The sequence below is a fragment of the Convolutriloba macropyga genome, chromosome 10 (genome assembly GCF_964194025.1).
Source record: "Convolutriloba macropyga chromosome 10, txConMacr16.3, whole genome shotgun sequence".
In the NCBI taxonomy this organism is placed as follows: domain Eukaryota; kingdom Metazoa; phylum Xenacoelomorpha; order Acoela; family Convolutidae; genus Convolutriloba; species Convolutriloba macropyga.
This window is the reverse complement of record NC_134477.1, coordinates 23,240,651-23,263,524: the sequence shown is the minus strand read 5'-3', so window position 1 is coordinate 23,263,524 and position 22,874 is coordinate 23,240,651. Positions and strand designations below refer to the sequence as shown.

The 22,874-nt window shown below is 35.9% G+C and overlaps 1 protein-coding gene across 1 annotated transcript in view; it reads left to right on the top strand.

Annotated features, from left to right (window-relative positions):
* Positions 1–22,874, top strand: part of LOC142348828 (cilia- and flagella-associated protein 61-like) — a 141,501-nt gene that overhangs the window by 24,767 nt on the left and 93,860 nt on the right. The window contains exons 7-13 of the mRNA XM_075400355.1: positions 5,268–5,458; positions 5,709–5,768; positions 16,905–16,952; positions 17,773–17,874; positions 18,586–18,861; positions 19,653–19,789; positions 20,501–20,665. Of these exons, the coding sequence (XP_075256470.1) occupies positions 5,268–5,458; positions 5,709–5,768; positions 16,905–16,952; positions 17,773–17,874; positions 18,586–18,861; positions 19,653–19,789; positions 20,501–20,665 (979 nt within the window). The remainder of the gene's footprint in view (positions 1–5,267; positions 5,459–5,708; positions 5,769–16,904; positions 16,953–17,772; positions 17,875–18,585; positions 18,862–19,652; positions 19,790–20,500; positions 20,666–22,874) is intronic.

Here is a 22,874-nt window from a genome sequence, read left to right as displayed (position 1 = left end):
ACCATATTTACATAATTCACGATTTTTACGCTTGACTTCTGACTTACTTCACTCACTGTTTCAACTGAATGGATTTTAAATCCTTTCACGTATTGAGGTCAATGTCAAAAGTGCAAGAATGGGATAAACCGATAAAGCCCGGTCATTAAGTCATAGTGCATTAGGCTATCAAAGTTTATTAAAGCGATTGTGAGCTGGCAATAATATTATGCTTAATAGCGTTCAGTTTAAAAGCTGAATTAAATGTAATTAATAGCCGCCCTCATCTCAGCCGGCTATTATAGCGCTCCTATTTTTTACAATTCAAAGAATTTGAATTGTATTGGGGCGCTGTCTTTTTTTACGACTCGAAGAGGAGTATTGGTTTTCTCGCGGTCTTTTTACAAGCTATAAGCTGAGCGTAGCTATATTGCGGTGCTCTTGTTTTTTACAATTCAAAGAATTTGAATTGTATTGGGGCACTGTCTTTTTTTAATAGCCGCACAGCGATAGCTGAGGCTATTATTGGCCTTCTCTTGGTTTTTTACAATTCAAAGAATTTGAATTGTATTGGTGCGCTGTGTTTTTTTTTTAAGATGTGTTCACACATTTTTCAATGACTTTTATCTTTCAAAACGGGATAAGCAGGTAAAGCCCAGCGGGCATTAAGTTTCATTAGAGGCCTAAAGTGGGCTTTAGTAGTCCTTCAAGTGCTTATAGTGGTGCAGCTGCTGGGTTGGCCTTAATTAAAGGTTAAAAGGTCATTTTTAGGAGTTTTTGGGCTCAAAATCGTGCAATTTTTCATGTTTTTTGTGATTTTTTCAAGTTTTTTGTTTGATGAGTCTTAGGTTGACGTTTTAAAACATGATGAAGGCCTTTTGTGAATCGAAATTGCTTCTGATGACCATTTTATGAGCTATATGTTTTAGTACTACAAACACACAAAATGATATTAATTTTAGCAATTTTGTTCAGGTTTTTTGAAAATTTTTGTCATTTTTTGAGTTTTTTAAGCCCTAGGTGCCGAGAAACCTCATTTAGAGTTTGATAAAGGGCTTGATGATAGATTACTGCAAACTTTCTAGTGGTAATGGAATGGTTTTCAACTTTTTGCCATCGTGAATTTTAGCAATTTTTGACAAAGCTTCCAATTTTTTCATATTTTTTTGACATTTATTGTCATTATTCAAGTTGTTTGAGTCTCAGGGGCCAGGAAACCTCATTAGTGGTTGGATGATAAGTTACTGAAAAACTGTTAGTTGCCATGGAAAAGGTTTCAACTTCTGAACATCAAAAATTTTAGCAATTTTTTTTTGACAAAATTCACATTTTTTTTCGTTTTTGAATATTTCCTTCGTTTTTTCGGTTTATCCAGCTTCAGGGACCAGGTAATTTCCTTTGATGTTTGTTAATAGACACTGCATAGTTTCTAGTAACAATGGAATGGTTTTTAACGTTTTAATGTCTCGAATTTTAGAATTTTTTTGGATAAAATCTGCAATTTTTTAAGGTTTCCTAAAGTTTTTGTCAGTTTTTGATATTAGTCCATTCTCAAGTGCCAGACAACCTGTTCCACGTTCTGATAAAAAGTTACTGCATGGTTTTTAGTTTCAATGGATTTGTTTTCAACAATTTAACCTTTCGACTTAGAAATTTTTGATAGAATTTGCAATTTAGTCATGTTTTTTCAAAACATTTATTTAATTTATTTTTTCTTGCCTCAGTAGCTGGGTAACCTCATCCAGGATTTGATATTATGTTATTAAATAGTTGCTAGGGGCTATTGAATGGTTTTCAACATTTTAATAGATCCAATTACTATTTTTTGAAGTTTGAAATTTCTAAAAAAATATTTCCTATCGATCTATGAGCCAATGAGTTTTCAAAGCTTGGAATTGGGTTACTGGATAGCCTCTAGAGACACAGAAATGATTCTGAAGATATTTATAACACGATTGTCGGCAACATTTCCTTATAATTTGCAGTTGAATTTTTTTTCAAATTTTTTGGTCAATTTCGAGTTAATCGATCTTCAAGGGCCAATGAATATTTTTGAGGTCTTGCAGATATAATACTGGACCAATTTAAGAAACAAAATTTATTTTTGAACATATTTTTGAAATAGGTATTTTTAAGGCGAGAAAATTTTGCCTTAGGTTTAAAGCTTCAAGAGTTTTAGCAATGAGTATGTTTTTGTTTGGTTTTGATTCTTTTTGTTTCTCAATTTTTTGATGATTTTTGTGTTCTGGCTGGCATTGTTCAATTGATCTGCTGGTCAGGTAAAGTACGTCTGAGTTTTTCATTCAATTCATTGAATTGTATTTCAGGTCCTGCTATGTTTTTTTATTTCGTCGTCATGATTTTTGTTACGACCATATGACGTCACAGCCATTTTTTGTTCATTCGTTCATGCAATTTCAACTGAATTGCATGCGTGACGTCATTTTTCGCTCTTAGTGGAGCGAGTTTTTTGTTCATTCGCGTGGTTAAATTTTTGGTCACACTTGACTTACCTCACTCTCAAAAATGACTTCCTCACTTTGAAATTGACTTTTATTTACTTTAATTCAAAGAGATAAGGTCAAATGGGTGTGTGTCACTCTAAATGAAGGTTGTTTGAGATCAAACAGATTTTTAATCAAAATATAACAGATCAGCCTTCAATGAAAAGACGAATTTTTTTGGTCTGTCTTTTTTACTGTTTTTTTAGACTGCCGATCTACGAATCTATTGCGGCTATTTTCTGGCAATCTGCCAGCTATGTTTAAGATCCGTTCACACATTTTCATGATTTTTGAAGTCAAATTGGAATAGTGATTTTGGTCACGCCGAGACAGGAAGTGGAGCGAAAAAGCGAGTGGTTTTGTGGCGTAAAATTTTTTTGCTCTAAATTAAAGTAGAGTGAGGTAACGGTGTTTGAACAAAATTTCGCTTTCTCGCGATTGGTTTTTTGTTCACATGCGGCAATTTCGCTTTGAATTTTACTGTTTTTTCGATTTTTTGGATCGCTTTTTTTTCTAAATTGTTTTTCCAATCCATTCATAGTTCATTCTAGGCCTAGTTTTTTGTTTCAACCAATTTTCCATTTCTCGCTAGTGTTTTTTTTGTCCATATGTGGCATTTTGGCATTTATTTTCTGTTTTTTAGTTTTTTGATGTGATTTTTTTAGAAATAGTTTTCCCGATTAACTCATAGTCCGTTCTAGGTCTAGTTTTTTTTGTTTAGTCTATGAAAATTCTTTCAATTGTACTCTCTTCTCTTTCAAAGTTTCTCTCTTCTCTCATTCTGCTAAAAGTGATTTTGAACATCAGTTGCTCAGCGAAGCAATTCAAAATGAACAGAGACAGTGCAAAAAATTGAAGTCAAATAGAAACGGGATTAACCCATAAAGCCCAATTTTAGATGACCGCTGTTTGAACGTCGTTCCAATAAGTCTTAGCTACCATCTCTAATGCTTATTGGTATTGATAATAGCACCTGTAGCCTCTCAGAAACAGAGGTATGTTCAACTACGAATTGCCATCAAAATAAATCGGACTTAAAAAATGTCTTTGTACATTTTTTTTAATTATCTTCTATTCTCTCAATTCCAATCATGCTTATTGGAATCAACCGCGGCTATTTTTCGGCAATCTGCCGGGTATGTTTCATTTGTATCATGAACTTCTCCATGAGAGATTATACAGAACTTTGCAGTTATTATTATTTGATTTCTCTGTTGAAAACAGTCGGTTATTTCGATTGATTTATCGTGAATCAGATATAAACGTTTCTGCTTTTCATTATATTGGCAAAATTGATTCGGACATCCTATTGTTTAGTTGGTTTTCGTTGGACTCTCAGTTGTCGGAACCCTAAGCCTAAAGAAATCCTACTATATGTGTAAAGAAAAAAACTTGTGTTAAAAACAAAAGCATTAACAGGATCGATTTTTTTGCAATCTGCCGGGTATGTTTTTAGAATCTAACCGAATATGCAGAATTTGCACACCAAATAAAAAAAATTCGTTACGTAGAAAAAATTTGTCAATTTCTATCTCTTATTTTCTTTGTCTGTTTTAATCCCAATATGCGTCAAGCGGGTCAACGGCGGCTATTTTCCATCAGTTCGCCGGCTATGTTTACTTTCTTTTCTCTTTTTTCTGTCCTTTTCTTTTCTCTTTTTTTGTTTTACTTGTCTCTTTTCTCGCTTTTTGTTCTCGTTCTTTTCTTCATTTCCTCTTCCGTTTCTTTCTGAGCTTTCTTTCTTTCTCTCATGCTTTATCTCATTGTTTTTCTCCATTGTTAACTCTTTCAATTCTTTCTTCTCTTTTCACACTTTTTTCTTTGTCTTTTCCTTTTCTGTTTTTCTTTCTTTTCTCTTTCTTTACTATTTCCTTCTTTCTTTTCTCTCTTTCCTCACTTCAGTCTCACTTTGTTTTGTCTACTTTTCTGTTTCTTTTCTCTTTCTTCTGTTTTCGCAATTTCTTTCTCTTTCTTTTCACTATCCTCTTTTTCTTCTGTCATTCTATTCTTTTCCTTTTCTTTTCCTCTGTTCTGCCTTTTCTCTTTCTTTTTCTTTTTTCTTGTTCATCTTTTTATCTCTTTCTTTCCTCGTTCTTTCCCTCTTTATTTTCTCGTTCTGTCCTATTTTTCTATTTTTCCTTTCTTTTCTTTTTGTTTTCTCTGTTTCTTTGCTTTGTTTTCTTTCTTTTCGCTCTTTCTTTTCTCTTCCCTTTCTTTTTTCTCTCCTCCTGTTCTCGCCTTTTCTTTCTTTTCTCCTCTTTCTTTTCCTTTTCTCTTTTTGCTCTTTCTTTTCTCGCATTCTTTTCTCGTTTTTTCTTTTCTCTTTCCTGTTTCTTCTGTCTCTGTCTTTTCTTTTTTCTCCCTTTCACTTTTCCCCTTGTTGTAATTTTTTCTTTCTTCGTTTTCAGCTGTTTTTCTTTATTGCGCTTTCAGTCAATTTTGATTTTTTTCTTTAAATGTGCTCATTTGTAATTTATTTTCATTGAGCTGGGTATGGAACGCGAAACAACTCTCAGTGAGTGCTGCTCGAAATGAACATTGTGGTTTACACTTAGGGTATTTCCGATGGTTTTCTTAGGGTATTTCCAACGCGATCAAGGCTCAGGGGATCAATGCTTAGGGTATCCGACGCGATCAACAATTCTTCTAAACTCTTCGCGTAATTTTAGTATTATGAATCAGAGAAATTAATTCTTTCCTTCTTTCTTTCTTCGGTTTTCTTAAATGTTTTTGAATAGGTTTTGCGGGCCCGCTAGTTTTATTATTATTATACTGTTTCTGTAGATGATGTGCTGGAGCCACCGATTGGAGGCATAGCCCAAGCTACTCTTGGCAGCAGGGGTGGAGCGGGAGAATTGAATGCAGCAGCCACATCCGGAGCAATTGGAACTCTGAATAGATCTGAGCTAGAGACCACCCTGTGTGTTGTCGGAGGGGATAGCCATGCCCTCAACCAATTCATCAATCAACTCTGTGTGAGTAAGCAGCACCAAATGCATTGATGCCATTAATGTGATTCGAATTTAACGAATCAGCCGATTTGTTAAATGACTTAAATTCAGTTTTAAATCTGCATCAGATTTTAGATGAGCTGTGTTCATATTTCCTAGATTTGCTAAGCAAAAAATGTGTCGATGCTGTTATTCACTTTTTTCAGTAAATGTGTTAATATGGCTTCCATCAAGTTTTGTTAATTCCGTTTTGAAAAGTTTTGCTCATGTTAAGGAGACGACTGGAGCTGATGGTACAGTAGTGCATGAGGAGATAGAAGGAGTCATTCGGCAGGTAATTGAACATTTTGATGAAAGGGAGGGGGATACTTAAGTTAATTTACCCATTATACTGACATAATTACATTATAGCTGCGAAGCTGTAAGATGTACGTATATATTGCGGCTTTTTTGACAACTCGAAGTGTTGGTTTTCTTGAGGCTTTGGCGGAGTTCCTATTTTTGACCGAATAGCGAGTGATTAAAAAAAACAGTAGGACAAGTCCTGACGTATAATACAAAAAATTTTCATTGACTAAACAAAAAACTAGACCTAAAACGGACTATGCGTGAATTGGGAAAACCATTTCTAAAAAAATATCAGATCCAAAAAGAAACAAAAAAAATAGTAATTGAATGTCAATATGCCGCATGTGAACAAAAAACCACTGGCGAGAAGTGAAAATTTGGTTCAAACAAAATCTATCGATTGGGAAAACTATTTAGAAAAAAATTCGATCTAAAAAATCGAAAAAAAACTGTAAAAATCTAAGTGAAATCGCCGCATGTGAACAAAAAAACCACTAGCGAGAAAGCGAATTTTTGTTCAAACACCGTTTTCTCACTTTACTTTAAAATTAGAGCTAAAAAGATTCACGCCGAAAAACCACTCGCTTTTTCGCTCCACTTCCTGTTTCGGCGTAACCAAAATCACTCATCCAATTTGACTTCAAAAATCATGAAAATGTGTGAACAGATCTTAAAAAAAAGACAGGGCCACAATACAATTCAAATTTATTGAATTGTAAAAAAAGTAACACTTTATATATCCAAATAAACAATGTCAAGAGGTAGTAACATCGTCAATGGTAGTGTAGGTTAATATGTAACTAGTTCACACTTTGCCGTGTGAACTAGATTTTTTCTGAGCGCGATTTTATGTATTCGCGTAACACTCGGCAAAGTGTTTCTGAGAGAATGACGTATATAAATAACCGTTTTCAGCCGGATTTTTTTTGTCTATTTGACCGGTTGTCTTTTTCTATTTAGCCTAGTTGTTGTGATAAACTTAATAAATAGTCTCCATGTGCAGGGAGGCTATTTAGCTGTTTCAGCTCGTGAAGTGGATTTTACTATCTCTGATTAGAGGCCGGACTTCGCTTGGTGAGCCCTACTAACTGGGGCGGTTAGTTTCCCGCGGAAAATATCTGTCAAACAAATCTCAGCAACGGTTTTGATGCAAAAACGAATTTCCTCAAATCGGAAAATAGGTGCATTCTTTTTCTTGTCCCACCGGTAGCAGTGGTGCATTTTTTTCTGGTGTTGTCACTGGCAGCAGTGGTACCACAATTTTTTATACTGCGGACGCTTCGTTCTTAACCTCAATCACTATGGTTCCTTGTACAACAAATGGCAAAAGGTCAACCATCAGTAAAGTTATTGAGGTTTTTGTATTGTGTTCTAAAAGCCTTGTGTAGACAAAAGTATCAGTACCAGCTGGTTTTGATATAAATTTGACCTGTGGCTTCTGCGCGGCCAGTTTTTATAAGTAGCAGCCGAATCCTACGCGTTTGCAGTTAAGTCTTCATTGAAAAATGATATGACCAACCGAGCTGAGCTGTTTTCAGAAACTTCCAGAGAGCAGGAAAAGAAACACAAAAATTTATATCAAAAGATCTGTTATGATCACCGATGAGGCTATCGGGCAAGATTTGGCCAGAGCGTTAAGCGTTCCTGTGAATCCTAATAAGTTTTTAACCAAACGGATTGGAAAGGTTCAGGAGAATACGGAACATCAGTTCCTGCTGCTTAAATTCAAAGACATAATTAAGAAAACGGATTTCTCCGAAACTGGAAAATTGCGCAATGATCTGATTTTGAAAAGGTTTATATCGCTCCCAATTTTACTTCTTCTGAAGGAACGCTATAATATAACTTATGTGTTCAAAAACGTGAACTGGAGAGCCGAAACAGGGGGTCTGCTTCCAAGAAGTATGCTCTCTTGAAAAGGTGGTATGGATTACTAACTATCGTCTGCTCCACATACCTCAGTTCTTAGAGGAGCAACGTACCTTGTTTTTGGTTTATCAGATCGAACTGCTGGACCGCGTCCGTAAGGTTTTTATCAGTCAAAATAATCTTTTTTGTTGTTTTCTCATAAAAACTGTGAACTCTTTTCTAATGGTTAATTTGCTTTATTCACCACCTCGGAATTCATTTCTCAGCCCTTACTAAGTGGAAGGAGGGCTCCAAGTTTTATCAAGTAAATTGAAAACTTTTAGGGATATCTGGATTTCTATCTGAAATGGGTTTTCTTTGATGGCTTTAAATTTCGTTGTATGTTGGGATACTGTTTAATAGCCGCCGTCAGCCTTTCAAGGGCTATTATTTAGGTGCTCTCCTTTTTTAAGATGCGCTTTATTTTTTGATCGCGTCTTTGGTTTTACATAAGTCATGAATTTCACGTTTGACTTCTGACTTACTTTCCTCACTGCTTCAACTGAATGGATTTTAAATTCTTTCACGAATTCAATTACGTAATATGGTAAATACTGTGAATGTCTAAAGAGCAAAATCAAAAGAAGAAAAGAAACAAAAAAAATTATATCAAAAGATCTGTTATGATCACCGATGAGGCTATCGGGCAAGATTTGGCCAGAGCGTTAAGCGTTCCCTTGAATCCTAATAAGTTTTTAACCAAACGGATTGGAAAGGTTCAGGAGAATACGGAACATCAGTTCCTGCTGCTTAAATTCAAAGACATAATTAAGAAAACGGATTTCTCCGAAACTGGAAAATTGCGCAATGATCTGATTTTGAAAAGGTTTATATCGCTCCCAATTTTACTTCTTCTGAAGGAACGCTACAATATAACTTATGTGTTCAAAAACGTGAACTGGAGAGCCGAAACAGGGGGTCTGCTTCCAAGAAGTATGCTCTCTTGAAAAGGTGGTATGGATTACTAACTATCGTCTGCTCCACATACCTCAGTTCTTAGAGGAGCAACGTACCTTGTTTTTGGTTTATCAGATCGAACTGCTGGACCGCGTCCGTAAGGTTTTTATCAGTCAAAATCAGCTTTTTTGTTGCTTTCTCATAAAAACTGTGAACTCTTTTCTAATGGTTAATTTGCTTTATTCACCACCTCGGAATTCATTTCTCAGCCCTTACTAAGTGGAAGGAGGGCTCCAAGTTTTATTAAGTAAATTGAAAACTTTTAGGGATATCTGGATTTCAATCTGAAATGGGTTTTCTTTGATGGCTTTAAATTTCGTTTTATGTTGGGATACTGTTTAATAGCCGCCGTCAGCCTTTCAAGGGCTATTAGTTAGGTGCTCTCCTTTTTTAAGATGCGCTTTATTTTTTGATCGCGTCTTTGGTTTTACATAAGTCATGAATTTCACGTTTGACTTCTGACTTACTTTCCTCACTGCTTCAACTGAATGGATTTTAAATTCTTTCACGAATTCAATTACGTAATATGGTAAATACTGTGAATGTCTAAAGAGCAAAATCAAAAGAAGAAAAGAATCAAAAAAATTTATTTCAAAAGATCTGTTATGATCACCGATGAGGCTATCGGGCAAGATTTGGCCAGAGCGTTAAGCGTTCCTGTGAATCCTAATAAGTTTTTAACCAAACGGATTGGAAAGGTTCAGGAGAATACGGAACATCAGTTCCTGCTGCTTAAATTCAAAGACAATTAAGAAAACGGATTTCTCCGAAACTGTAAAATTGCGCAATGATCTGATTTTGAAAAGGTTTATATCGCTCCCAATTTTACTTCATCTGAAGGAACGCTACAATATAACTTATGTGTTCAAAAACGTGAACTGGAGAGCCGAAACAGGGGGTCTGCTTCCAAGAAGTATGCTCTCTTGAAAAGGTGGTATGGATTACTAACTATCGTCTGCTCCACATACCTCAGTTCTTAGAGGAGCAACGTACCTTGTTTTTGGTTTATCAGATCGAACTGCTGGACCGCGTCCGTAAGGTTTTTATCAGTCAAAATCATCTTTTTTGTTGCTTTCATAAAAACTGTGAACTCTTTTCTAATGGTTAATTTGCTTTATTCACCACCTCGGAAATCATTTCTCAGCCCTTACTAAGTGGAAGGAGGGCTCCAAGTTTTATTAAGTAAATTGAAAACTTTTAGGGATATCTGGATTTCAATCTGAAATGGGTTTTCTTTGATGGCTTTAAATTTCGTTGTATGTTGGGATACTGTTTAATAGCCGCCATCAGCCTTTCAAGGGCTATTATTTAGGTGCTCTCCTTTTTTAAGATGCGCTTTATTTTTTGATCGAGTCTTTGGTTTTACATAAGTCATGAATTTCACGTTTGACTTCTGACTTACTTTCCTCACTGCTTCAGCTGAATGGATTTTAAATTCTTTCACGAATTCAATTACGTAATATGGTAAATACTGTGAATGTCTAAAGAGCAAAATCAAAAGAAGAAAAGAAACAAAAAAAATTATATCAAAAGATCTGTTATGATCACCGATGAGGCTATCGGGCAAGATTTGGCCAGAGCGTTAAGCGTTCCTGTGAATCCTAATAAGTTTTTAACCAAACGGATTGGAAAGGTTCAGGAGAATACGGAACATCAGTTCCTGCTGCTTAAATTCAAAGACATAATTAAGAAAACGGATTTCTCCGAAACTGGAAAATTGCGCAATGATCTGATTTTGAAAAGGTTTATATCGCTCCCAATTTTACTTCTTCTGAAGGAACGCTACAATATAACTTATGTGTTCAAAAACGTGAACTGGAAAGCCGAAACAGGGGGTCTGCTTTCAAGAAGTATGCTCTCTTGAAAAGGTGGTATGGATTACTAACTATCGTCTGCTCCACATACCTCAGTTCTTAGAGGAGCAACGTACCTTGTTTTTGGTTTATCAGATCGAACTGCTGGACCGCGTCCGTAAGGTTTTTATCAGTCAAAATCATCTTTTTTGTTGCTTTCTCATAAAAACTGTGAACTCTTTTCTAATGGTTAATTTGCTTTATTCACCACCTCGGAATTCATTTCTCAGCCCTTACTAAGTGGAAGGAGGGCTCCAAGTTTTATTAAGTAAATTGAAAACTTTTAGGGATATCTGGATTTCAATCTGAAATGGGTTTTCTTCGATGGCTTTAAATTTCGTTGTATGTTGGGATACTGTTTAATAGCCGCCGTCAGCCTTTCAAGGGCTATTATTTAGGTGCTCTCCTTTTTTAAGATGCGCTTTATTTTTTGATCGCGTCATTGGCTTTACATAAGTCATGAATTTCACGTTTGACTTCTGACTTACTTTCCTCACTGCTTCAACTGAATGGATTTTAAATTCTTTCACGAATTCAATTACGTAATATGGTAAATACTGTGAATGTCTAAAGAGCAAAATCAAAAGAAGAAAAGAAACAAAAAAATTTATATCAAAAGATCTGTTATGATCACCGATGAGGCTATCGGGCAAGATTTGGCCAGAGCGTTAAGCGTTCCTGTGAATCCTAATAAGTTTTTAACCAAACGGATTGGAAAGGTTCAGGAGAATACGGAACATCAGTTCCTGCTGCTTAAATTCAAAGACATAATTAAGAAAACGGATTTCTCCGAAACTGGAAAATTGCGCAATGATCTGATTTTGAAAAGGTTTAGATCGCTCCCAATTTTACTTCTGAAGGAACGCTACAATATAACTTATGTGTTCAAAAACGTGAACTGGAGAGCCGAAACAGGGGGTCTGCTTCCAAGAAGTATGCTCTCTTGAAAAGGTGGTATGGATTACTAACTATCGTCTGCTCCACATACCTCAGTTCTTAGAGGAGCAACGTACCTTGTTTTTGGTTTATCAGATCGAACTGCTGGACCGCGTCCGTAAGGTTTTTATCAGTCAAAATCATCTTTTTTGTTGCTTTCTCATAAAAACTGTGAACTCTTTTCTAATGGTTAATTTGCTTTATTCACCACCTCGGAATTCATTTCTCAGCCCTTACTAAGTGGAAGGAGGGCTCCAAGTTTTATTAAGTAAATTGAAAACTTTTAGGGATATCTGGATTTCAATCTGAAATGGGTTTTTCTTTGATGGCTCTAAATTTCGTTGTATGTTGGGATACTGTTTAATAGCCGCCGTCAGCCTTTCAAGGGCTATTATTTAGGTGCTCTCCTTTTTTAAGATGCGCTTTATTTTTTGATCGCGTCATTGGCTTTACATAAGTCATGAATTTCACGTTTGACTTCTGACTTACTTTCCTCACTGCTTCAACTGAATGGATTTTAAATTCTTTCACGAATTCAATTACGTAATATGGTAAATACTGTGAATGTCTAAAGAGCAAAATCAAAAGAAGAAAAGAAACAAAAAAATTTATATCAAAAGATCTGTTATGATCACCGATGAGGCTATCGGGCAAGATTTGGCCAGAGCGTTAAGCGTTCCTGTGAATCCTAATAAGTTTTTAACCAAACGGATTGGAAAGGTTCAGGAGAATACGGAACATCAGTTCCTGCTGCTTAAATTCAAAGACATAATTAAGAAAACGGATTTCTCCGAAACTGGAAAATTGCGCAATGATCTGATTTTGAAAAGGTTTAGATCGCTCCCAATTTTACTTCTGAAGGAACGCTACAATATAACTTATGTGTTCAAAAACGTGAACTGGAGAGCCGAAACAGGGGGTCTGCTTCCAAGAAGTATGCTCTCTTGAAAAGGTGGTATGGATTACTAACTATCGTCTGCTCCACATACCTCAGTTCTTAGTGGAGCAACGTACCTTGTTTTTGGTTTATCAGATCGAACTGCTGGACCGCGTCCGTAAGGTTTTTATCAGTCAAAATCATCTTTTTTGTTGCTTTCTCATAAAAACTGTGAACTCTTTTCTAATGGTTAATTTGCTTTATTCACCACCTCGGAATTCATTTCTCAGCCCTTACTAAGTGGAAGGAGGGCTCCAAGTTTTATCAAGTAAATTGAAAACTTTTAGGGATATTTGATGGCTTTAAATTTCGTTGTATGTTGGGATACTGTTTAATAGCCGCCGTCAGCCTTTCAAGGGCTATTATTTAGGTGCTCTCCTTTTTTAAGATGCGCTTTATTTTTTGATTGCGTCTTTGGTTTTACATAAGTCATGAATTTCACGTTTGACTTCTGACCTACTTTCCTCACTGCTTCAACTGAATGGATTTTAAATTCTTTCACGAATTCAATCACGTAATATGGTAAATACTGTGAATGTCTTAAGAGCAAAATCAAAAGAAGAAAATTAAGGATAAACCGATAAAGTCCAGTCATTAAGTCATAGAGAATTAGATTATCAAAGTTCATTAGTGTCTTTGCTAGCTGATATTTGTATTAAGATTATTAGCTTTCAGTTTAGAAACTGAATTAAATATAGTTTTGGAATCCAACTGAAACTGCACGCCAAGTTAAAGACTTTATGACACTGAAAAAAGAAAAGAAATTGATGAAGTTATCTGCTTTTTTTCTTTTTCTGTTTCAATCCCGATGTTCATCAAGCAAGTCAACGGCGGCTATTTTCCGGCAATCTGCCGGCTATCTTTGCTCTGAGCAATCAGATAAAAAACTGTTACTCGACTGTATATCTGAAGAACTTTGCTCACTCAATTTTTGACTCACCCGCGCATGAACTCGGAAATATTCTTGATTTTTTCCTGTTCAATTGAAGAATTGTTGTTTTGATTTAAAATCTTAAGTAATATCTGACTATTACGCCATTGTTCTTAAATTAGAAGCTGAGGATGTTTCTAAAAAGTGATGATTTAATTTAATTTTGCTTCACGCAAAAAAAATTTGGAAAATTTAAACCCCTGACAGGTGCTGTCGTTGGCAGAAAGGAAATTTTGGCCGACGTCCTGAATGTTATCGTTTGTTTGATTTCGCAAAGGATGAAAGCGCCTCAAAGTAACGTAGAACCGCTCCCTTATATTCGTCGACCTCATTGCATTGATAGAACAAGCTATGAACAGCACGAAAGCAGTAAAATTTTCTAAAAGTGCGTAATTCTTGAAAATGAGTTGGCAAATTCGATTGAGATAGACACACAGTTTATTGACAAGAACTAGCAGCTTTTTCAGAAACGAGGAGTTTGCTTTCCTGAGGGGACTAAGTGACAGAAGCTGCGTACCAGCTTAAGTTTTCCTAGAAAATGAGTCAGCTTCAAATAACCTGGAAAAGGAAATCCTTTTTTGATATCTTCAGTTCAGCTCATCAAACGGGTGCTGAATTGGATTTGAACTCATTTCTTTTACACGGCGGGGTTTGCTCCAAAGTCAGTTTCTCAATGAAGAAGTTCTGAAGTTTCTTGATCGTTCTACGGCTGCTGTGATGGTCTACCTCCGGCCATATATTACAAAGCAGAAATTTTGGCTCCTTTTATCTACCTTATGGCTACTCATGTTAAAGTGTCTATCATTTGGTTTTATTTATGGTTTTGTGCACATATTATTCCTATCCATAAAAATGTTTCTCGAGCAAACGTTGAAAATTACACCAATTTCGATCTTACCTCAAATATCCCTTATTTTTAAAAGATATATTTTTTAATGTATCTATTTAGAATCGGAGCATATATTGGAACTCGCTGCAACATGGTTTTCGGTCAATACATTCCATTGTTGCACATTTAATTGTTTCTCTAGATTATTGTGACGAATAATGTGGAGCAAGTTGTAGTTAACTTAGATATTGCAATTGTGATCATCTTTCTGAAATTTTCGAAATTTAGGTTTGACTGGAGCTTTGTATGGCTCTTGTACTCTTATTCGAGCTGTAGATGCCAGAGAATCAACCTTGATCGATTTCTATCTGACTAGGTGCCTGTTACTATTGGCGTTGCGCAAGTTCGTGCATCGACGATCTACATCAACGGTATGATTCCAGTTACTGATTTCAGTCAAATTTATTGTTTTGTTGACCACACCAAGTGTTTATGCTGTGGCGATTCTGTTTTCCGGAAATGTACAGATAGGCCTGAGATTGTGGTCTCGTAATAACTTTCCTTCATTTCACGGAAATGTTACCTTCATATGACTCCCTAGACTTCTCTATGAATCTATTGGTGTCTTTCATATTAAACAAGTACTTTGCGTGACTAATCTGGGAATTGTTATATCGAGTTAGCTTTACTTTTATACGTTTATACTGCTTGGCATCAAGATCTGACTGAGTCTTATGAGTTCGAACAAGTAAATTATAAACGACTGAAATGATGCTACGCTGATGCCTATTATCTCCGAAGTCTCATGGTTGCGTACTCTTTGTTAGTAAGTTATCAGCTTATTAGACAAGACCTTAGATTTTTTCGCTCCATTGTGAACAACAGGAATTGACCCAATTTTAACAAATTTTATATTGTAGACGAAGGACGTCTGTTTGCGTGATGGTGAGCACAAAAGGTTATTGATCTCGCGCTGTAGGTAAGCTTAATCAGAGAAGTCGTTTTTCTTCAGAAGGGAAAGATAGTGAATGACGCAGCAGATGTTTTAGGGCTGAAACTTTTCTCGTTTTTCATCAAATTCAATTTCAACTGTGACATAGGGAAAAGATTAATAGAACTGAAGGACCAAAAGTTTGGTTTCAATATTTCGTGCACTTGGAAAATCTGGTGTAGATGCAGCCACTGTATAGCATTTTAGTTCTTGTTCTGCTGTGTTTGAATCAGAGCCTTGAAAGGTAATTCAAGTCTAATTACTACTGCTGCTCATTTTTTGCTTGTTTGGTAATTGTTAATTATCTGATGGACGCTGCATTAATGTATAACCCTCTGCATTTGCTTATACTATGTTTTGAGAACCAGAAAACGCTTTTCAATGGGCAAAATTGACTCATTTTTCAATTTTTTTTCTCTTTGTATAATTTCATTATTTGTGGATCTTTAGACTGACTTTTTTGTAAGCAGTACATCTGGGGCGTTGTTTATATAAAACTGTAGAAATGCGAGTAAGATGTTGCTGTTTTTCTGTTTTTCTAAATTTATTTGTATATGAACTGCTGGATTGAGATTTTCTAATAAACCCGCAGGGTTTTGATGTGTGATTAGTTATTCATTTTTATGCCGTTGTTAAGTGTTTGAAACTCAGTTTTGATTCCGTTTTAACAATCTTTTTTGACACTTTTAGCAAAATGTTTCGATATTCCTGTCTTTGAAATCTGTTTTCACTCCTTTTTTGCCAGGAGAATGACGGTTTTTTTCAACTCAACCTTCAACTTAATTTTTCTAATTTAATATTCAACATTAAAAATCAAGAAAATGCCAATTATTTTACCACATTGTGGCAATAACCGCCACCTCTTAACATTCGACACTTTTTGTTTCAAGGAATCATCTCTTGCTGCCATTACCCATAGCTTTAGTTTCCGTGCTTAATTGGTTCTTAAAAACATTGATCTTTTAAAAGATTTTAGCTTCATGCTTAGTTTTTCGATTGTTTTTATTAGTAGCCGACGTCAGTCTCTCAACGGCTAATACAGGGGCGCTCTCCGTTTTTTAATTCGCTTTTCCTTTTGGTCACGTTTTTCATTTTACATAAGTCACAGTTTTAACATTTGACCTTTGACTTACTTCACTCATTGTTTCAGCGGAATGGATTTTAAATGGATTTAATCTCATTGAATTACGCATTATAGTGAATTCTGTCAAAGTCAGAAGAGCAAAGTCAAAAGAAACGGGATAAACCGGTAAAGCCCGGTCATTAAGTCATTGAGAATTAGGTTGTCAATTTTTTTGTCTGATGTCTTATATGGACATTGTTCACACAGCAAATCAGAAAGTCGATTTTTCTAATTGATTTCTTCCTCTCAAGGCATTTGCGCGTGTGACGTCATTTCCTACTCACTATTGCAAAAGCTTTTAGGTCATTTGCGTGATTAGATTTTGGTCATTAGTTTGAGATTAAAGAAGCTCATAGGTGCCGTGTAATCAAGGTCCCTAATAGAAGGTTTCCGCCGAGTGCATTTGAACAAGCCATTTTAATTTTTCGATGAAAGTTTTTTAACAAATATTTTAGCGGCGTGGATAACTTTTCCACCTCATTTCCTTATCCGCATTCTACGACCCTCAATTTTATTTCTCAGCTATTCAGGCAATATTCCCGCTATGTTTCTAATTCCGAAAGATAATAACGATAGTGAAAATAATTCGAACGGACTATAAATAATTTGACGCAATGGTTAACAAATTTTCCAGGCAGTTAATTCAATTTGTTTCAGGTGACTGTCGAATGTGAATCATTTGGGAAAAACCTGAAATTGAACTTGGTAAGTTGTTACAGTTTGTTTGCAGACAGTTCTAGCTTTTTCGTCAAGTTTGGCCAGCTTCTGTCTTCAATGAAGTGAAAAAGATTCTTATTCATTTTCGTGTAATAGTGCTCTTGACAGCTGCGTTATGTCAATAAATTACGGACCAAATGAGACACAAATTGGCCCCAGTCTTTCGTAGGTCTCAAGATATCATAGAATATTTTATGCCAAAGATGTTCTCTGTTTGTCTCTGACTCTTCCATCTGTCTTAGATGTTTGAATTTAATACCTTCGTGTACAGTGCTGGTTTGGAGGAGCCAGGCTCGGCTTAACGATAACAAATTAACGTCCTGAAAGTTAGGTTTTGTTACCAACAAGATCGTGCCTTTAAAAACTCCCGCAAAATGGACAATGACGAAAATGGAAACAAACACTTGATATTAACAACAATTTGATTCGCTAGCTAAGTCATGATTTAATAAAAACCCTTTCAATAGTTACTCAATTTCTCCAACCGACTTCTGGGCTTCCGCGACAGATTTATTAGGATTTAGGTAATCCTAGCCTATTTAAAGTTTGTGTTACTACTACGCGTGAAGTCTCTGAATTCAGATTGCAACCCTTGATTAATTGTTAACTCTATTGTTAGTTTTCTGGAGAATATTGTACTCAATTCGCTGTATTTTGGCTAAAAAATTTTACGAATGGGATGCTACAATGTATTCTCAACTCATATTATGGACCTATTTTTCAAAATGCAAGTAAAGTCTCTGAATATTTGAATTTCACTGGCTTCCTGCTAGAATTTTATTCAGTGGTCGTCACTGTGTTGTTTCAGAAGTGCGTGTTACATGAAAGTTTGGAGGAGCATAAGAGGAGCACCAACCACATTGTGAATTCAGCTGATGGTATCATTCTGGTGTTCAAGCCAGTAGACATGGTTAGTTTATAGTCATTTTTAAAATGATAACTCCACCACGGCAATTATAGTGCTGCCTATAAGCAGATTGAAATAGTACATTTTTAGGACTCGAAGAATGTTGTAGAAGTGTTCTTAAATCATTTAGTTTGGATTGAATTTCGTTGCAAAAAATGAAACCCATGGAAAATCTTGGAGTGGTGATGATCAAAATACAAATTAAGTGAGAGTAGAGCAAAACTAAGAGTAGTTTTTTTGTTCCTATCGCTGTTTTTGAGAGGGCACGAAATTGAGATCTGAACAAATTTTCTGTGAGCGAGCGAAATCTTTTTCTGCTGTGCTGCTTTCTGGTTTTTTTTTGCTTAAAATGTTTTTATTACGACTCAAAGACGACTCGCAAGATCTAAAAAAGAGAACGATGCTTCAATAACGAAAACCTTGTCTAGAAGGCTCGATCTGTGGATCAGGTGGAAATTCGACGACCTGTTTGTTGATGCAAAGGCACTACAGGAACTATTAAGGAAATTAAATAGAAAACGAGAAGTGGATGAATTTTTGCGGCTTTTTTGTTTTTGTTGCGTTGACTCAATGTCTTTGATCTTTCTCTAACGCTGGGGATTTGAACAAATACAGATACTAATCAACAAACAAATGTTAGGACGAATTCATGAATAGTGCAACAATCAAAGCTGAAAATGTGAAGTGTAATGTAATGTTTGGTTACTTCTCTAGACATCTGTGGATGCTCTGATGCAAACATGGGCCAGGGTTACAGGAAGTGATGAGGGTGATTCGCCAACTGGATCTGAGGTGGACTTCGGGACAGGAGTCGAACAGACGGTGACTACAGTTGATCACGTTGACTCGGAGATGGTGGTCATGGCCTCAGGTGGGAATTCTAGCAACAGGAAAGACAATAAAGGGGAACAAGTGATGAAGCTGTTCCTGGCTGATGTGACTGACACTGAGACTGCTGATGATAATGCAACTGCTCCTAGCATAGTAGAGGTGCTTTTGTTACTTAAATTATCAGAAACAATTCAATTAGAAATACAATTTTATGGAACAAAATGACGCGAAATGAAATGTTTGTCTACAAAACCTATATTTTTAATTTTCAAAGTACTAATCGTTTGCATTTAAGAGATAATCATTTATTCAGTATTGTTAAATAGCTGGTTTATATCGCGGATTCATCAAGCACGTGGATGATAAATTATGAATAACAGTAATACCTATTTAATTGCTCTCAAACGAAGTTTGTAGTAATTATATAAGTCTTGTGGTCTTTTTATGCGATTTCTCGCTTGACCGATTTTTCGCCTGACACTTTTAGCTATTCGTCCCTGGAGAACCCAGGGTACGATTTCATCGGTCACTAAAACTTCGAGGCAGAGCTTAGTTTAAAAGTTTCAACTTAGAGTTAAAGAAGTGAATGTCTATGTTTTTGTCCTAAACTAAAGTAGTAATCTTGGTCCCCTCGGGCCTCGTGCTCAGCACTCTGGCACAAGCGCCCACCTGTCAGGGCACTAAGTCCTTCGGGCGGCTAAGAATTTTGTTCTTACATTACTTAAAATTGCGATAAACAGTTTAAGCCCACAGGGCATTAAGTGGACGAGCAGCTCTCTTAGAGCCCTAGTAGTCTCTAGATATTATGATTAGCCAAAACTGTTTTGAGGAGACCATTTCATGGTGGGAAGGGCGGTTCTTAATCTTGAAAGGTTGACCCCCCTCAGAACTTTTTTGCGCCAAACTAAGGTTTACTGAATTACTTTACGCCCATTTTTAACGTGTGTTAGGATCTGGCAGCTGACAATGGGGTTGGGCTAATTCATGCTGACTTCGGGAGTGGAGAGTCAGTCAAGATGGCTCTGGATGTTATTGTGGAGGCAGTGTCCAGGTCACATTTTGGACTACACTCTCCCTCCATACAAGAGTGAGTACAGTACTTCTATGCGACCGACTCCATACAACTGGACATTTTTACCAGTTTTTATACAATCCCAAATTACTATCACAAATCAGAGGTGGTGAACGAACGATAGATCGAAAACACAAAAAATTGAGATAGCAGATCGACAAAATCTTATCGTTGGCTGAAAGAAAGAATTAATTTCTACAAGTACTCAATATAAACAAACTTTAACAAACATCAATCTATAAAGAGACTCGAAGGGGACACAACGGGACAAATTGTCCTCAACACTCTGCCCTTCAGAACTTCAATTATGAGATTATAGTAAGCTTAAATGAATGCATACGTTAAGGAAATACATTAAGAAGTAAATTTTTCCCAATTTCCAGTTCCATTAAGAAAATTTGTGCGAGAAAATTTAATGGATTAATTTTTAAACTAGCATCTGTGTTCAGCTTAATTAATATTTCTGATTCAACGGATATGAAGTCGAATAGACCTCTGTGAAATGATAGACCTCGCAGTCTGAAGCGTCAAGTGCAAGAAAAAAAAAGCGAATATACCCGAAACTGTGCTCCAATAAGTAATTAATTAACTTTGCCTAAAAGAGAGCCTGCAGATCCAATTGTTTGAAGTTTTTCCAGTTTAGAAGTAGACTAGAACATTGCTCGAACACCTCGTGCTTTGTAGTATATTTGGTCAGTGTAGAGAATATACTGCAAGTTTGTTTAGTGAACAAGATGAAGTAGATTACGGGGCTACTGGAGTGATTGCTGGTTTTGGTAAGATGCCTGTTGAATTGAACGAGGCTGTTCCATCCTTCGTGCCAGAGTACAACGGAGAGAGCAACTGTTTCTGCATTCAGCTGTTCTGCATTCAGGACGAGTTAGAGACCAGGTACAACGATATGAAAAGATCGCCTGTAGTTTCGATGAATGACTGTTTGGTTGAGTTCGACGTTAATTCGTGTCGCTACGAAGCTGTGTTGGTTTTCTTTTTGCTTCGCCATAAATTAGTGTGGTGATTTAAGTCACGCTGAAGTAGTAAATGGGAGCGAAAATCGAGTAGGTCTGAGGCGTGAATTTTTTCAAACTCCCTGTAAATTGAAGTAAGAAATTGTTATTAAAAATGTTCAGTTTTTTAGAGGGAATTGAAAGTCATAAAATATTAAGGAGTACTTGAATTTTGCTCCATTTTTGAATATTACTTATGTCCTATCACTTAGTATCATTAATGACAGGTTTTTTTGGTTTCTAAATAGTAGTGTGAGTCCGTAGCTAGTGGTTTTAATGATTTTGACTCTATTTGTGTTCAAAAGTTCTGAGTGAATTTTTGTTTTCGTGTATCTGTTGAACTTTTTGTTGTCTTATCATTTAATAGCATTAGGGACAGGTCTTAAAGATTCGTAATATAGACAGACTTGATAGGTTTAATTTTTTCGGCTTAAAGGTATTGATTGCTTTGACTTTGACATCAATTGTTTTCAAGAAATATTGCTTTTTTTTAATTTTGCGCATTTTCATTGTCATTTGTTGTCTTATCTCTTAGTGTCATTAATGGCAGGTTTCACTAGTTGTTATGGATGATTAAAGTAATCGAGTTAATAGTTTCGGATAATAGCTATGGCTTTTTATGAATTATACGCTTTTCGTTTTCAAAAATATCAGTGAGTTTTTGAGTTTTGTGTGTATTTGTTGTACTTATAGCTGCCTAATCACTTATTATAGCTGCGAAGCTGTAAGCTGAGCGTAGCTATATTGCGGTGCTCTTGGTTTTTTTTATTTCGTCGTCTGACGCTCTTTTTTCGTTTTACATTTGTTCACACAGCAAAGCTGAAAAAGTCAATTTTTCTGAATTACTTCTTCCTCTCACTAACGGCATTTGCGCGCGTGACGTCATTTCTCACTCGCTTTAGCAAAAGTTTTTTGCGTGATTAGAATTTGATCACAAGTGACTTACCTCACTCAATAAAATGACTTTTGCACTTCAAAACTTAAGTTTAATTTGAATTTGTTTGAGGTCAAAGGAACTCATATGTGTAATAACGGTCCCTAATAAGAGGCTTCTGCGGACTGAGTTTTAACAACCTTTAATAATTTATCGCTGAATGTTTTCTTAACCTAGTTTTTTGAGCGGCGTCGATTTTTTTTTCAGTTTAGATCTGTATCTGTTTCTATCTCTATTAGATGGCACGCAGGTCTATTCTTTCGCAGCTATTCCGGCAATCTGCCGGCTATGTTCAATAATGGCAGGTCTCTACGGTTGCTAATGCAAATTTATTTAATATAAAAAGTTCTTCTAGTGCGTATCTAATGCTTTCGCCGGCTTTTATGCTGTTGATGTTCAAGAAGTATAAGCCAGTTCTTTAGTTTTTTTTTTAAATTGGCTGTGGTTATAACGGTGCTTGTTCATAAAAATCGATTTTGAAACTTAAAAACTGAAATTTGTTTTTCTTAGTGTCTTGGTTTGTTTTGTCAATTTTCTTGTTGTCTTGTCGCTCCCTACAAATTGCACTTCTCATTGACCTGGTAGTGCGGCGTTGTTTTGGTCAATTTCCTGCTTAAAGTTTTAGCTAACTTTTTCCTTGACTGAGACACCCTTTGTTTTTGACTTGTGTAAATAATTTCGCGTATCTTGCCTTCCTGTGTAGGTTTTGTCCCCTTTTTAACCATTAGAACTGCTAATAGGTTTAACTCCTTCCTTAGTTCTATGGTTGGTATACAGTGATTAAGTCTTCTGGAATATAGTTGTGTTTATTTTACTTTAACTGCACTGATTTTTAAAAACTTTCTGATTTCCAGGTTCCTTAGTTTTTGCCTCTTTTTGCTTTGGCTGCCATTGGTTCCTTCTAGGTTTTTAATAGCCGCCCTCAGCCGGCTATTATAGCGCTCCTATTTTTTTTACAATTCAAAGAATTTGAATTGTATTGGGGCGCTGTCTTTTTTTAAGATCTGTTCACACATTTTCATGATTTTGAAGTCAAATTGGAGTAGTTATTTTGGTCACTCATAGTTCATTCTAGGTCTAGTTTTCCTGTTTAGTCAATGAAAATTCTTTGAATTGTACGTCAGGACTTGTACTGCTATGTTTTTTTACTTCGTCGAAC